The 16,128-nt window shown below is 45.2% G+C and overlaps 1 protein-coding gene across 1 annotated transcript in view; it reads left to right on the forward strand.

The window, feature by feature from the left end:
• Positions 1 to 16,128, forward strand: part of LOC115154706 (sodium/potassium/calcium exchanger 3) — a 29,380-nt gene that overhangs the window by 9,077 nt on the left and 4,175 nt on the right. Inside the window, exons 4-11 of the mRNA XM_029701191.1 lie at positions 13,022 to 13,098; positions 13,999 to 14,073; positions 14,290 to 14,374; positions 14,681 to 14,784; positions 15,110 to 15,184; positions 15,329 to 15,354; positions 15,511 to 15,564; positions 15,676 to 15,818. Coding sequence (XP_029557051.1) covers positions 13,022 to 13,098; positions 13,999 to 14,073; positions 14,290 to 14,374; positions 14,681 to 14,784; positions 15,110 to 15,184; positions 15,329 to 15,354; positions 15,511 to 15,564; positions 15,676 to 15,818 — 639 coding nt within the window. The remainder of the gene's footprint in view (positions 1 to 13,021; positions 13,099 to 13,998; positions 14,074 to 14,289; positions 14,375 to 14,680; positions 14,785 to 15,109; positions 15,185 to 15,328; positions 15,355 to 15,510; positions 15,565 to 15,675; positions 15,819 to 16,128) is intronic.

Below are 16,128 nucleotides of genomic sequence, written 5' to 3' on the forward strand. Positions count from 1 at the left end.
AGCTCTGCAGCAGGACAACAGGACTGAGCAACACACAGTGCTTTGACTTCAATCTGCAGCATGAAAAATAATGAACTGCATTGGATACCACTATCTCCCTGAGGACGCCTGCCAGGCTGCCACAATCATTATATTTTTACGCTTGGCAGAGGAGAGCCATTAACGCAAGATGTGTACCTACTACACCAGTATATCAAGCACCAGATGTGTTGTCTTTCTGTTCCAAACAGACCTCGGTATCTTTGACAACGACACATCTCCCATATAGATGGGGTGATAAAGTCAGGGACGCAGCTTTGGTTTTAGAAGTGGGCGGGACATAATTATTATTATTATACTTTTTTTGTCGGATAAACACTCCGAACAGCCTACCCGACCGCTCGGAGTCTTCCGCCTGGTCCTAAAGCACACCGTTGCCTTGTTTGTATCACATTCCAATGATAAAACTGTGGGGGACAAAAAATGCAATTTCAGAATGTGGGGGGGGGGGGGGACATGAAAGTTGCACCCCTGTATAAAGTAAATACAGGTTGTAAAACAAGAGGCTGATGGATCTGCCCTTAAGAAAAAAGATTGCAGTCAGAGTACAATATAACTGCAGTACACTGCAGTATAACCCCAGTACGGTGCAGTATAACTGCATTTAAAGTGCAGTATAACCGCATTATGCTGCAAATACTGTGTCCAAAATAACAGTGTTTTTCACTACAGTAATTTCATTGTAATTGCAGTTACTGTGCAGTATACCACAGTAGACTGCAGTTAACACAGTAGACTGCAGTTACTGCACTTTTACTACAGTTTCAAAACTACACTTTTTTTTGTAAGGGTGTGGGCAAGTATGAGATAAACTGATCAGATGGGCTGCGCTAGGCTACTCCTTTATAATACAGGCTCAGGGCAGGCTACCCCTCTTTATCTGCATGTCAGCCCCTGCTTACTGTAACTGGTAATAATTACATAATCCATAGTGGGATCAAACGGCCAGCTCGGAACTCAATGAATATTATCTTTGGGATAGCGTAAGGGAGGTCTAGCTCTCCATCCCCCCTGCTTAACAAGACGGAGACGGCAACGTCTGCCTTCAGTCGTCAAGCCTTTGAGGCCAGCGTTGCTAAGCAACTGAATGCTAAATGTTGAAACCCAGAAAATTCTGTCTTTCAAGCATTCAAAGTGCCGAGACAGAATTAACAACCACAACGAGCTAAAAATAAACCAGTCGGAGAAGATAAGCGAATGCATTTTTATAAGTGTCAATAACGATCGCTCATGTGTTTCTTTTATGCATACGTTTGTTGGTTTTGGCAAACAACAGAGCCAGACGTTTGAGGATGATTTTTCCACAGATATATTTTAGTGGTTGACTGAAAAAGAGAATCTGGCAGAAAGAGAATCTGAGTATTGTCAGGGGAGTAATTTATTATGGCTGTCAAATAAAGCAAATGGCTATTAATGTAACCATTAAACATGGGAGTAGTTTTCTTTTTGTCTGAAGTCTTTGGGAATTGGGGGAAATATTCTTAACTTTCCATCACTCCCTCCCGTCTCTCTAGAACCCTTGTCCTCTCTGAGTTCACATTGGTTCCTGATGGTAATTTAAAGATCAGAGGTTAAGTATGGAGGTCAGACGCACACTCACAGACAGCTCTTTGTGTTTGAACATAAAACAAGTTTTCAGTATATGGCTCACATATACCGTCTAAATTTATATAGAATGGCGCTGCAATGGATATCTGCTGTTTTGTGTGTTCCTGACCAATTCTGTTATTTTTATAGCTTTTTTGAGCTGATCATAATTTGTTTTGTACATAATGTTTCAGCCATCTCTTCCTTTGACCAAAAAAGCTTCTGTACATCAGAACAGCGATCACTAACCTCCCTTTAGATGAAGATTTCTACTTCAGCGAGTCGGCGGTGCAGGACATACTGCTCACCCCGGGCCAGGCCCTGATCCCAGAGCCACGGAAAAGGAAAAGACGCCGACGGCGAGCACCCTGACAAAACTATGTTCGCAAATAAATAATCCACCTCTGCCCTCCGTTCTGTTGGTCGAACGTGAAAATCACTGGAGAACAAACTGGACGAGCTCCGTTCGAGACTATCCTATCAACGGAACCTGAAGAACTGTAATATCCTATGTCATGGCTGAACAAGGACATGGATAATATACATCTAGCTGTTTTTTCTATGCATCGGCAGGATGAACGGCAGCATCAGAAAACTCAAGGAGGGAGATGTGTGTCTCTTTGTTAAGAACAGCTGGTGAGCGATTATTAAGGAAGTCTCGAGGTTCTGCTCGCCTGAGTTAAATTATCTCATGATAAGCTGTTGACTATACTATTTACCAAGATAATTGTCATCAATTTTTTGTGGCTGTCTATTTACCACCACAAACCAATGTTGGCACTAAGACCGTACAAAACAACCTGTATAAGGCCATAAGCAAATAGGAAATGCTGATCCAGAGGCGGCGCTCCTAGTGGCCGGTGATTTAAATGCAGGAAAACTGAAATGCGTCTTACTTTCTACCAGCATGTCACATGTGCAGCTAGAGGAGACAAAACTCTAGATCACCTTTACCCACAGAAATGCATAGAAAGCTCTCCCTCACCCTCCATTTGGCAGATCTCACCAAAACTATCCTCCTGATTCCTGCTTACAAGCAAAAACTCAAACAGGAAGTACCAGTGACACGCTTAATACGGAAGTGGTCCGATGAAGCGGATGCTAAGCTACTGGACTGTTTCATTAACACAGACTGGAATATGTTCCAGTTTTCATCTGATGACGTTGAGGAGTTTACCACATCAGTCACCAGCTTCATTAACAATGATGTCTCCACAGTGACCATACGTACATATCCTAACCAGAAGCCATGGTCATGGCACACATCAACACCATCATCCTAGACACCCTGGACCCACTCGGATTTGCCTTAACGCCCTAACAGATGTGGCAGTCCACAGATAACGCAATCTCTATTGCACTCCACACTGCCCTCTCCCACCTGGACAAGAGGAAAACCTATGTGAGAATGCTGTTCATTGACTACATCTCAGTGTTCAACACCATAGTGCCCTCCAAGCTCATCACTAAGATAAGGACCCTGGGACTGAACACTTCCCTTTGCAACTGGATCCTGGACTTCCTGACGGGCCACCCCCTGGTGGTGAGGATAGGCAACAACACATCTGCAACACTGACCCTCAACACGGGGGCCCCCTCAGGGGTGTGTGCTTTGTCCCCTCCTGTACTCCCTGTTCACCCATAATTGCTTGGCCGTGCACAACTCCAACACCATCATTAGGTTTGCTGATGACACTGCGGTGGTAGGCCTGATCACCGATGACGATGACACAGCCTATAGGGAGGAGGTCAGAGACCTGGCCGTGTGGTGCCAGGACAACAACCTCTCCCTCAACGTCAGCAAGATAATGGAGCTGATGCAATCTACAGGAAACTAAGGGCCAAGCACGCCCCCATTCACATCGACGGGGCTGTAGTGGAGCGGGTCGAGAGCTTAAAGTTCCTTGGTGTCCACATCACTAAGGATTTATCATGGTGCACACACACCAACACGTCAAGAGGGCACAACAACGCCTCTTCCCCCTCAGGAGGCTGAAAAGATATGGCACGGACCCTCAGATTCGGAGCACGGTAGTATGCATTTTGAGAAACACCCATTGTGTATTTATTATTACTTTTATTATAACGTGTTATTACTTTTCAATTATTTCTCTCTTTTCTTTCTGCATTTTTGGGAAAGCCCCGTAAGTAAGCATGTCAATGTTATTTTACACGTGTTGTTTACAAAGCATGTGAGGAATACCATTATTTGATTGATTTGATTTCAGATAGGATATTAGTGGTGCCTAATTGTTTTACTTCAGCAGCGTCCTGTTTCCCAGCCCACCAACATGACATTGAGACTCTTTAAGATGATGGATGGTACCATATGACGTGTTTGAAGAGGTGGAGTAATCTCCTGGGAGGGAGTGAAGTTTATCGATTGCACTCCCACTGTAGGTCTTCTGAGGATTTCTCAAATTATTACAGCCACTGGTTTGTTGGATGAAGGATGGTTATTGAGTGTTGGTGGGATTTGTATGGCTGGATTGGCTTTGTCTATTCAGAACCGGGACAGTATTTTTGCGTTCCAGTTAGACATGTATCTGCTCTGTTGCAGTCTACCATTGAAAACCATTGAAGACTAGACGCAGAAAAGGTGCGCTGTTTGTTTTTGAGCAATATGATTGGCCGTTTATTCAAGCACCACCAAGCTACGTTCACACGGCACACGCGAGCTGTCCGGAGCAAAAAGAAGCGCAGAGCTTATTTATTTTAGGGATAGTAATTAACAAAAGTAAACGTTCAATAGTGAACATACTAGCAATATGCTGGCTAATGTTAATAGTCTGTAAAAAGAAAGCTACAAAAATACACTTTACAGGGCTTGACATTCACTTTTATTTCTACTTGTCGCCCCCCAAAAAATGGTCTGTAACAATTTTGACATCATTGTAAGGAACCACTTTACAACACAATATATATTATTATCTCTTTTACCATAGAGAATCAGACAAAAATGAAGGCTACACTCTTTGCATATTCAAGTCTGTTTCAAAATACAACACTCTCCTGGAGGATGGTTGGCCACCCTTGGTAGCCTATAAAATATTACAACATTACAATGTTAAATGCGGAAGACACATTTCAGTTGTACAACTGACTAGGTATCCTCTTTCCCTTTCCTTTCCCTTTCATAAAATGACATAAAACGTCCAGGTTTTAACTATCAGTCCCGAGATCCCAGCAAAAATCTACTTTTCATTTATCTGACTTGATCTGCGTGTCCCTTTATATTTAGCCCCAATAAAACATTTTTACCATTTTATTTTCAGGACAACCAGGGCTAAAAGTAGAACACAAAACGATTTGACATAAACAGTTACATTCCGTCAACGCAAAAACCTGATAAAAATGAATTTCTATGAATCCTATACATTAATTGTTTGCTCAGTGGGAAATGAATATCCAACTAGTCAGTGAGAACTGTGTGGAGTTCGTGACAGCAACTATGTGAGCTTATTACAGTATTATTGACTCTATGTCCTGGGATTTCAAATGGTATTCTATGTAGAAGAATCCCTTATCTGCTAACAACTCTTGTGTCGCTTGTGAGTGTCATGTGTCAGAGTCTCAGCTTTTCATAGATAGCATTTAATAGTTTGTAGCTGAAACTATTCTGATGTTTTTGTATAAAAGACCGGGAACACTCTAGCTCAGCCCTCACTGATCACACAGACTAATAGACAAATCCAATGGGACAAGAAGTCTGTAACTCAAACACATCATGTTTGAAAGGGGTTAGAATTCCAAAACACGTCGGTGATACGGTGGGACTCATTGGGTTAAACAATTCGTTTCAAAATGCGGTGCGCAACAGACAGTGTCCTTTGCTCTCCGGTCTTGTGGCCATTTGTGCTTTGAGTATGTTGACAGAATCAATCCTTTAGAGGTTAATGTTGATTATCCTACATTATAGGTGACATGCATATTGGCTACAGCCTCATGTCCAGACCGATGCTGACATGATGGACGCGCCATAAAATGCTGCCAAACTTTAATGAGACTTTTAATTTCATAAATATGGGCTAAACGCCAGTCATGTTTGACAAATATAATGTAGGGTAATCAACATGAACCTCTAAAGGCTTGATTCTTTGTCCTGTAGGCTTTGTATGTACATGAAAATAGATTTGAATATTATTCCAATGTTGGCCTCTCTGATCCAATTCTGATCAGAGTAATTGTGATTTTTGTGTGATTTTCTGTTTTGTGGTTTCTGTTTTTTTACTTGTCCGGGACAAGAGGACAAGCATTAATGTCAAGCCCTGCTTTAGCATTCCCTGGCTAGCCTGCAGTAGCCATGTTGATATCTCTTTTGAAGCCATTATGTAGCCATTATGGGCAGCTTCCTATTTAGAAACAAACATTAAAGCTATTAATACAATGCAATTCTAAAGAATAGAGTAATGACTTACTTTGCTAATTTATATTAAAAAGCTTTGTAATAAATATCATAATAACCAAATATAACTTTTTAATAACTGCATATAGAGAGAAAGCATGCCAACCTATAGTCCCTGCATAACCCCAATGCATTTAAAAACTACACCATGTCCGGACCAGTAGAAGTTTCGTTCGGGCCAGTCGATTTTTGGCCAGCTGAGTCTGGTCAGGCAAGTGAGAAAAAAAGTTAATGTTGGACTCAGAGTTTTACCTGACCAGGTAATGAGATCAGGTAAAACTACAGGCCCCAGAAAAGGCACGTTGTCACGTCCTGGCCAGTATAAGGGTTAATTGTTATTGTAGTTTGGTCAGGACGTGGCAGAGGGTATTTGTTTTATGTGGTTCAGGGTGGTGTGTTAGTTAGGAGGGCGTTTGATTTATTATTTCAGTGTTTTGAGTTGTGGTCTATGTTTATGTATTTCTATGTGTAGTCTAGTGAGTGTGTTTCTATGTTGGGTTAATTGGGGTGGACTTCCAATTGAAGGCAGCTGTTTGGTGTTGCCTTTGATTGGAAGTCCTATATTAGTTGGGTGTGTTTGTCTGTGCATTTGTGGGAGATTGTCCTTGGATTGCTGTGTTGCCTTCAAGGCTGTTATTTTGTCGTTCATCGTTTTGTTATTTTTGTATACGTGTTTGTTTGGTTTTTCCCTTCTTTTCCCATAAATAAAGAAGATGAGTATACATGTCCCTGCTGCGTTTTGGTCCTCCATTTCCAACGACAAGCGTGACAGAATCTCCCACCAACTAAGGACCAAGCAGCAGAGGAAAGGGGAGTTGTTTGACTGGCGGGAGAGATGGACCTGGGAAGAAGTTCTGGACGGGGCTGGACCTTGGCACCAGGCTGGGGAGTACCGTCGCCCACGGGAGGAAATTGAGGCAGCCAAGGCAGAGAGGCGGAGGTACAAGGCCTTGGACGCGCTGAGGGAGAAGCACGAGAGGCACCCCCAATAATTTTTCTGGTACGCCCAGTACCAGCACCACGCACCAGGCTTCAAGTGCGTGAACCCAGCCTCGCCAGTCAACAGTCACCAGAGCTGCCCGCCAGTCAACAGTCACCAGAGCTGCCCGCCAGTCAACAGTCGCCAGAGCCGCCCGCCAGTCAACAGTCGCCAGAGCCGCCCGCCAGTCAACAGTCGCCAGAGCCGCCCGCCAGTCAACAGTCGCCAGAGCCGCCCGCCAGTCAACAGTCGCCAGAGCCGCCCGCCAGTCAACAGTCGCCAGAGCCGCCCGCCAGTCAACAGTCGCCAGAGCCGCCCGCCAGTCAACAGTCGCCAGAGACGCCCGCCAGTCAACAGTCGCCAGAGCCGCCCGCCAGTCGCCAGAGCCGCCCGTCAGTGAAGAGTCGCCAGAGCCACCCACTAGTCAGGAGCTGCCAGAGTGGCCAGACTGCCCCGAGCTGCCAGAGTGGCCAGACTGCCCCGAGCTGCCAGAGTGGCCAGACTGCCCCGAGCTGCCAGAGTGGCCAGACTGCCCCGAGCTGCCAGAGTGGCCAGACTGCCCCGAGCTGCCAGAGTGGCCAGACTGCCCCGAGCTGCCAGAGTGGCCAGACTGCCCCGAGCTGCCAGAGTGGCCAGACTGCCCCGAGCTGCCAGAGTGGCCAGACTGCCCCGAGCTGCCAGAGTGGCCAGACTGCCCCGAGCTGCCAGAGTGGCCAGACTGCCCCGAGCTGCCAGAGCTGCCAGACTGCCCCGAGCTGCCAGAGCTGCCAGACTGCCCCGAGCTGCCAGACTGCCCAGACTGCCCCGAGCTGCCAGACTGGCCAGACTGCCTGGAACGGCCAGAACCGGAGCCACCTCCTGATATAGGTGGGTTGGGGAGGGGGGGGTGTAGCACAGTGCCGTCGTTGACGGCAACCACCCTCCCTTCCCTCCCTTTAGTAAAGGGGAATTTTTCTTTTGGTGTTGCTTGGGGTTATTTTTTGTTAAGGTGCTTCCGGGGTAGCACCTTTAAGGGGGGGGTACTGTCACGTCCTGGCCAGTATAAGGGTTAATTGTTATTGTACTTTGGTCAGGACGTGGCAGAGGGTATTTGTTTTATGTGGTTCAGGGTGGTGTGTTAGTTAGGAGGGCGTTTGATTTATTATTTCAGGGTTTTGAGTTGTGGTCTATGTTTATGTATTTCTATGTGTAGTCTAGTGAGTGTGTTTCTATGTTGGGTTAATTGGGGTGGACTTCCAATTGAAGGCAGCTGTTTGGTGTTGCCTTTGATTGGAAGTCCTATATTAGTTGGGTGTGTTTGTCTGTGCATTTGTGGGAGATTGTCCTTGGATTGCTGTGTTGCCTTCAAGGCTGTTATTTTGTCGTTCATCGTTTTGTTATTTTTGTATACGTGTTTGTTTGGTTTTTCTCTTCTTTTCCCATAAATAAAGAAGATGAGTATACATGTCCCTGCTGCGTTTTGGTCCTCCATTTCCAACGACAAGCGTGACACACGTACACATTTTGCCACACCAGTTTCGAACCTGTCTTGCCACCTTTGGGTTTGCTCTTATCTTCCTTTCTAAGAGATGACTGACTATCTCATAAAATCAAAGAATGAAAAATATGTCCATATTGAATTTTCATTACATGGATGAAAGCAAATGTTTGGATTCTTCATTAAAAAAAATGCAAGGTTGTTTCAGTGGTTTATTCTATGTAGTGGTGCTGTTTCTGTTGACGTGTGCTGTCGTTTTCTGTGTTTCACTCAATACCTTCGCTTGACTCCAAGATACCCTGCAGAATCAATAACATATCTTTCTCTCCTTCCCTCTGCCTGCCATTTGGTCACAATTGCAGTCCATTTGAGTCTCCTGCAGCAGAGTGACTCAAATGGATATCTCAGCTGTTCACAGCTTTAGTGGTTTCATTTAGTAGGGCTTTCAACTTTTAATCAGGACTGATATGGCATTAAACACACACTCAAGCATGCTCATGCAACAGTATAGCTTCCGTCCCTCTCCTCGCCCCAACCTGGGCTCGAACTAGGGACCCTCTGCGCACATCAACAACTGACACCCCATGAAGCATCATTATCCATCGCGCCACGAAAGCCGCGGCCCTTGCAGTGCAAGGGGAACAACTACTTAAGGTCGCAGAGCGAGTGACATCACCCGATTGAATCGCTATTAGCGCACACCACCGCTAACTAGCTAGCCATTTCACGTCGGTTACACTCATTGGTGTGCACGCACACACACACACAGAGTGATTACATCACATGTCCATTTTGACCCCTTCTCCAGATTCTTGATGGGATCAGCGGTGAAATGAAATTAGATCAAGCCTCAGACAGTGTGAATATAAAAGGAGATCTACTGTATCTGAGAGAGATCTATAGGAGACCAGGCAATAGATGGAATTAGAGCGGGGAGATGTGCCTGGCTGGCTGGGGCAGCCTGTGATGCCAGAGGAGCAACATGTGAATGCTGCTGTAGCCTCCCCCAAGGCTAGAGTGGATGGAGTCACTCAGTCCCCAGGCAGGCTGAGGCTGACGTGAACACTCACTGTCACTGCTAAGGGCACACACTGAATCTGGGATCAGAATGCTGTCAACTTCATGAGAGCTGGTTATGTCCCGTGTCCTGTCCAGAATTGGAAGCCAACCTCCGATATGTAAATCAGCTTACAGCTGGTCGAGTCTATCAGCAGACCCATGCTGCATGCAGTGACAAAAGCCTGTTATATGGGAACAGAGGAAGGGCATCCTCACAAAGAAAATTCCCGGCCAACACCCTCTTGTATGCTCTCTCTCGGGCTTTCTCTCAAAGAACCTCTCCTGAGCTTTGGCAAGGAAAGATACATATTTTTAGAAATTTTGCTCCAGAGCTGCTTGCCATTTCTCTTTTTTCATATTTCATAAGCCAAGACCATGGGAAACACACATTCCCCTCCCCCTTTCTCACCATTCACGCAGCCGTCATTGGCTTCCCACTGCCGCCTGTCAACAAACCGCTGCCCCCAGGGAGAGGGTTTCCGTGGCAACTGCTTTCACCGAAGCAACTTGTCAATAGGTTCATCTGAGCCATGTGTTCAGGACTGCATTTACAGTGCCTTCAGAAAGTATTCATACCCCTTGACTTATTCCACATTTGGTTGTGTTAAGGCCTGAATTCAACATGGATTAAGTATATATTTTTTCTCACATACCTACACCTACACTCAATACCCCATAGTGACAAAGTGAAAACATGTTTTTAGAAATGTTTGCAAGTTTATTGAAAATGAAACACAAAAATATCTCTTTTCAAAGTATTCACACCCCTGATTCAATACATGTTACAATCACCTATGGTAGTGGTTACAACTGCTAGTCTTTCTGGGTAAGTCTCTAAGAGCTTCGCACACCTGGATTGTAGAATATTTGCACACTATTCTTTTAAAATTATTTTCTGTAGATTTTTGTCTCTCATTGTCTGGTGGAAAGCAGACCTGAACCAGGTTTTTGCCTGTGCTTCTTTCTAAAAAAGAAAAAAAGCCTCCCTAGTCCTTGCCGATGACAAGCATACCAGTAACATGATGCAGCCACAACCATGCTTGAAAATATGAAGAGTGGTACTCAGTGATGTGTTGTGTTGGATTTGTCCCAAACATAACGCTTTGTATTCAGGACATAAAGTTAATTTCTTTGCCACATTTTTTTGCAGTTTTACTTTAGTGCTTTGTTGCAAACAGGATGCATGTTTTGGAAAAACGACAATGTTTTTCTCCTATCCCAGCCATTAAACTCTGTAACTGTTTTAAAATCACCGTTGGCCTCATGGTGAAATCCCAGGGTGTTTTCCTTCCTCTCTGGCAGCTAAGTTAGGAAGGACGCCTGTATCTTTGTAGTGACTGGGTGTATTGATACACCATCCAAAGTGTAATTAATAACTTCACCATGCTCAAAGGGATATTCAATGTCTGTTTTGTTTTTGTACCCATCTACCAATAGGTGCCCTTCTTTGCAAGGCATTGGAAAACCTCCCTGGTCTTTGTGGTTGAATATGTGCTTGAAAGTCACTGCTCGACTGTGGAACCTTACAATTATTTGTATGTGTGGGGTACAGAGATGAAGTAGTCATTTCAAAATCATGTTTAACACTATTATTGCACACAGAGTGAGTCCATGCAACTTATTATGTGACTTGTTAAGCACATTTCTACTCCTGAACTTATTTAGGCTTGCTATAACAACGGGGTTGAATACTTATTGACTCAAAACATTTCAGATTTTCATTTTCTATTAATTTATAAACATTTCTAAAAACATAATTCCACTTTGACATTATGGGGGAGTGTGTGTAGGCCAGTGACACAAAATCTAAATTTAATCCATTTTAAATTCAGGCTGTAACACAACAAAATGTGGAAAAGTCAAGGGATGTGAATTCTTTCTGAAGGCACTGTACATAGAAACTGGGGCATTTTGTATTGGGGCTAAATGTCTCGGGGACCTGGGGCAGGTTCCGGATCTGGCCTGCTTTCCAAAGCACAGCTATAGGATAACGAAAACAGGAAATAATAGAACTACCACATCTAGAGCACAGATGTCCTGACACTGATAGGATGCAGATGTCTACCCACCTTCTTTAGTGAGATTCTGCCTCACTCTTCCTTACGATAATCTGACAGAAAGTTGACGTGCTAAACTGAGATGGTTTAGTGAACAGGTCCTGCAACAGCTGGCCAGAAAAGAAAATAAGCTCCTTTCTCCACAGTTCTCTGGGAGGCGGGAATATTAGACGACCAGAAGAAACAGAGACCCTCACCCTCTAAGTCTCAGATTCAGGATGTTGATTACACAGTATAGAAGGGCATGGCCAAGCATACTGTCAACTTCCAGCCATCTAGAGTAGACCATATGGCCCCCTGTCCTCTTCGCTCCATACTACAGATTCAAGGGTCAAAATTGAATATCCTTGATCACATGGGAGGCGTGCTCTCTTCATCCACAGGGAGACGGTTCAGAATGCTGCCGTAGACTTACAGCGCAGTACATGGCATGTAGTGTGCGTACTGTGTTGTGTAGAATGTGTCATGAAGCCTGTGTTTGGGAGCGTGTGTCATCCACCACGTGACGTGTAACATGTGCATTATAGAACGCGTGTGTGGTGTGGAATAAGTCGAGCAGCATGTGTTGTGCGGCGTCAGACAGTCTGCATTGTGGGACTGACTGTGTAGGCTACCCAGCGCTGCCTCAGAGCAAGAGCGCTATTAATAGGGTTGAGCTCCCCAGTCGTTAAAGTTCATTTTCCCCTGCGTCTGAGTACTGATTTAGCAGCGCTGCCTTGTGCTCTCCAGGCTGCAGCCTCCTCTCCTCTTCTCATCACGCCGGGGGAAACGAGGGGAAGCCGGGCTCTCATTAACACTCTGAGGACCGGAGGAGCAGGAAGCAGCTGTTCCACACACCTCCTCCTCAGTGCTCCTCTGCTCCTCTCTCTCTACCCGGCCCAGGGGGCCAGAATCTGCTAGCCTGTACAGGTGTGTGGCTGCTTGGAGGAAGCAGTTCAATAGGAGATCATAGTTATTAAGCTGTGGTGTGTCAGGTGGAGAAGTGAGATTTATGGGAGTCAAATGGGGGGAAAAAATCTGAAAAACACTCAAGGTGCCTCCTTCAGTTATATATATATATATATATTCTTTCAGAAGGCCTACTATGCCATTTCTGTGTTTTGCATCTGTCCTTTAATATACGGAGGATGATGAGATGGAGACAGGAAAGGAATGGTATTCCTCCCAGTGTGAGGAATATAGCGCCTGTTTGTTGCCCAGTGATAGACTGCTTGTGTCCAAACCATTGTGGCAGTTTGATGTTTGTGCTTTACTTTTCTAGTTTTGATCTTGGGCAGCATTAGTGCAAGACTCCGACTTCCTTCCCTCTCTGCTGTTGTTGAATATCCTTTTCCACCTCCATCTCTCACTCTCTCTCTCTGTAGACAGAGGTACGATCTGTGTCGAACTGTGATGTTTTACTGTTCTCTCTCCCTCAGCCGTCCATGAGTTTCCAGAAGATATCTTCACCAAGGAGGAGCTGAAAAGAGGAGCAGTGCTGTTACATGTGCTGTGTGTGAGTGTCCTGTAACACACCCCGCAGAAAACACACCTGTTTAACACACCCCGCAGAAAACACACCTGTTTAACACACCCCGCAGAAAACACACCTGTTTAACACACCCCGCAGAAAACACACCTGTTTAACACACCCCGCAGAAAACACACCTGTTTAACACACCCCGCAGAAAACACACCTGTGTAACACACCCCGCAGAAAACACACCTGTTTAACACACCCCTCAGAAAACACACCTGTGTAACACACCCCGCAGAAAACACACCTGTGTAACACACCCCGCAGAAAACACACCTGTGTAACACACCCCGCAGAAAACACACCTGTGTAACACACCCCGCAGAAAACACACCTGTTTAATTAACACACCCCGCAGAAAACACACCTGTTTAATTAACACACCCCGCAGAAAACACACCTGTTTAACACACCCCGCAGAAAACACACCTGTTTAACACACCCCGCAGAAAACACACCTGTTTAACACACCCCGCAGAAAACACACCTGTTTAATTAACACACCCCGCAGAAAACACACCTGTTTAATTAACACACCCCGCAGAAAACACACCTGTTTAACACACCCCGCAGAAAACACACCTGTTTAACACACCCCGCAGAAAACACACCTGTTTAACACACCCCGCAGAAAACACACCTGTTTAACACACCTCACAAAAACAGCCGTGATACCCCAATTCCGCAGTTTTGCAGCCGCATTCTTCGTGCAATACCATCTGTTCAGATGCGATTAGACTTCATAACAGAATTGATCTGCTAATCACACTCTCGTATTAATGTACGCCTGCCTGAATGACATCTGAATTACTTAAACACCTCCTTATCAAATCCTTTACGGACTGTGTCTCTGTTGTCGTCTCTCACTGTACCTCTTAGGCTATCTACATGTTCTACGCTCTTGCTATTGTCTGTGATGACTACTTTGTTCCTTCCCTGGAGAAAATATCAGAGGTGAGAGAACCAGCAGCACCAATTCACTTTAAATACAGGAAGACGGAGGCACCATATGCTGCTTTTTAACACTCTATTACTATTTTTAGTACAGTCGTTTCAAATATAAACGCTGTTTCCTGTTCCTGTATCACGTATTTCTACAAAGATGTAGTGCTTCTTGATCATGCGTTGTGATTGTGTGAGAAGGTTCCCTCTTTGCTCTGGCCCTCTCAGAACCTGCAGCTCAGTGAGGATGTGGCAGGGGCAACCTTCATGGCTGCAGGAAGCTCAGCCCCAGAGCTCTTCACCTCTCTCATTGGTCAGTTCTTAATCCCTCTGTATTTCCCTTCTCTTAACAGTAGTGTTAGCAGTGGCCAATAAATTGGGTCAGTGAACGCTATACATGTGACGCATGTCTTTCACCATCTTGCGATGGATCTTGCAATCCATCCCAATGACCATGTTTGCGTATCATGTAATGCCACAAATATCCATCAGATGTCAGCAGAGTCAATATGAATAGTCTTTCAGTCTACATCAAATGTATAGGAACGCAATTGGCATAGCCATTGGTTTCATCCTCTTCATCACTACAACTCCTCCCCCTCCTCTCTGCCTCGCGCAGGTGTGTTTATCACTAAAGGAGACGTGGGGGTCGGCACCATCGTGGGCTCAGCGGTCTTCAACATCTTGGTCATCATTGGCGTGTGTGGCATCTTTGCGGGCCAGGTATAGACCTCTGACACTACACACCTTTATGGCCTTAACAGTGTGGCTGAAGACCTCATGAACACATGGAACATATTTTCCTACATACGCGCTGGCTGAGTGCACATGAGGAGGCAGCTATGTGTTGGTTGTCTATTAGTAGTGTCTCTCTCTCTCTCTCTCTCTCTCTCTCTCTCTCTCTCTCTCTCTCTCTCTCTCTCTCTCTCTCGCTCTCTCTCTCTCTCTCTCTCTCTCTCTCTCTCTCTCTCTCTCTCTCTCTCTCTCTCTCTCTCTCTCTCTCTCTCTCTCTCTCTCTCTCTCTCTCTCTCTCTCTGTCTCTCTGCAGACGGTGGTTCTGACATGGTGGTCTCTGTTCAGGGACTCCACCTACTACATCTTCTCTGTGCTGGCTCTCATCCTGGTGAGGCAGACAAGAGGAGGGGAAATGAAGACCATACAATCAAATGCTTTTAAATCCAGTCGCTTACTTGTGCTCTACGGTTACAGTGCTGAATAAACTGCAAGCCGCTATGGCTTGTTTAACGCGTTAACTTTCTCTTCGTAGGTTATCTTTGATGCAAAAGTTGTCTGGTGAGTTTTATCACAGTTATTTGAATGCACCTACACATCATTTGCTTTTTGTGACAGCAATCTCAATGTTACTTCTGTCAGAATTGTAAAAGTACAGTCAAATAGCAGTTTAGTGGTTTTAGATGGTAGTTGACCAGTGTATTTCTCTGACTGTAGGTGGGAGGCCGTGCTTCTAATGACTATGTATGGAGTTTACATTGTTATCATGAAGTGAGTATTCTGCTTAGTCCCCTCTCACAGGAGTCCTCGATCCACAGAGCATGTACAGCAGTGTCTGATTGTGCTTGTGTTCCTCATGTGAAAGCTGTTTTGTGGTTTCAGGTTCAACTCCCAGCTCTTGGGGTGTGTGACTCGTCGTTTTGGTGGCCAGGGTCAGTGTTGCCTGGGTAGTGAGGGACACCGCGATGAGGAGATGGCAGAGGACGGACCCACCTGCAACACCAACATGGTTCTGCTTAGGAAAGGTCTGTCTGGAGCTCATTACAGCTCTCACTGTCTGTCTGTCTGTCTGTCTGTCTGTCTGTCTGTCTGTCTGTCTGTCTGTCTGTCTGTCTGTCTGTCTGTCTGTCTGTCTGTCTGTCTGTCTGTCTGTCTGTCTGTCTGTCTGTCTGTCTGTCTGTCTGTCTGTGTCCTGTGGCGGTCTGAGTGTTAGAAGCTGTGACCGTTATAGACTTTTTTTAGCTCATCAAAAGTCTCACAGTTAATTATAACCGCATCATAATGCATTATACCTGCCTGCCAGCTTTAGGTAAAGTGTTACCCCTATTTCTATCA

The sequence above is a fragment of the Salmo trutta genome, chromosome 19 (assembly GCF_901001165.1).
Source record: "Salmo trutta chromosome 19, fSalTru1.1, whole genome shotgun sequence".
NCBI classification, from domain to species: domain Eukaryota; kingdom Metazoa; phylum Chordata; class Actinopteri; order Salmoniformes; family Salmonidae; genus Salmo; species Salmo trutta.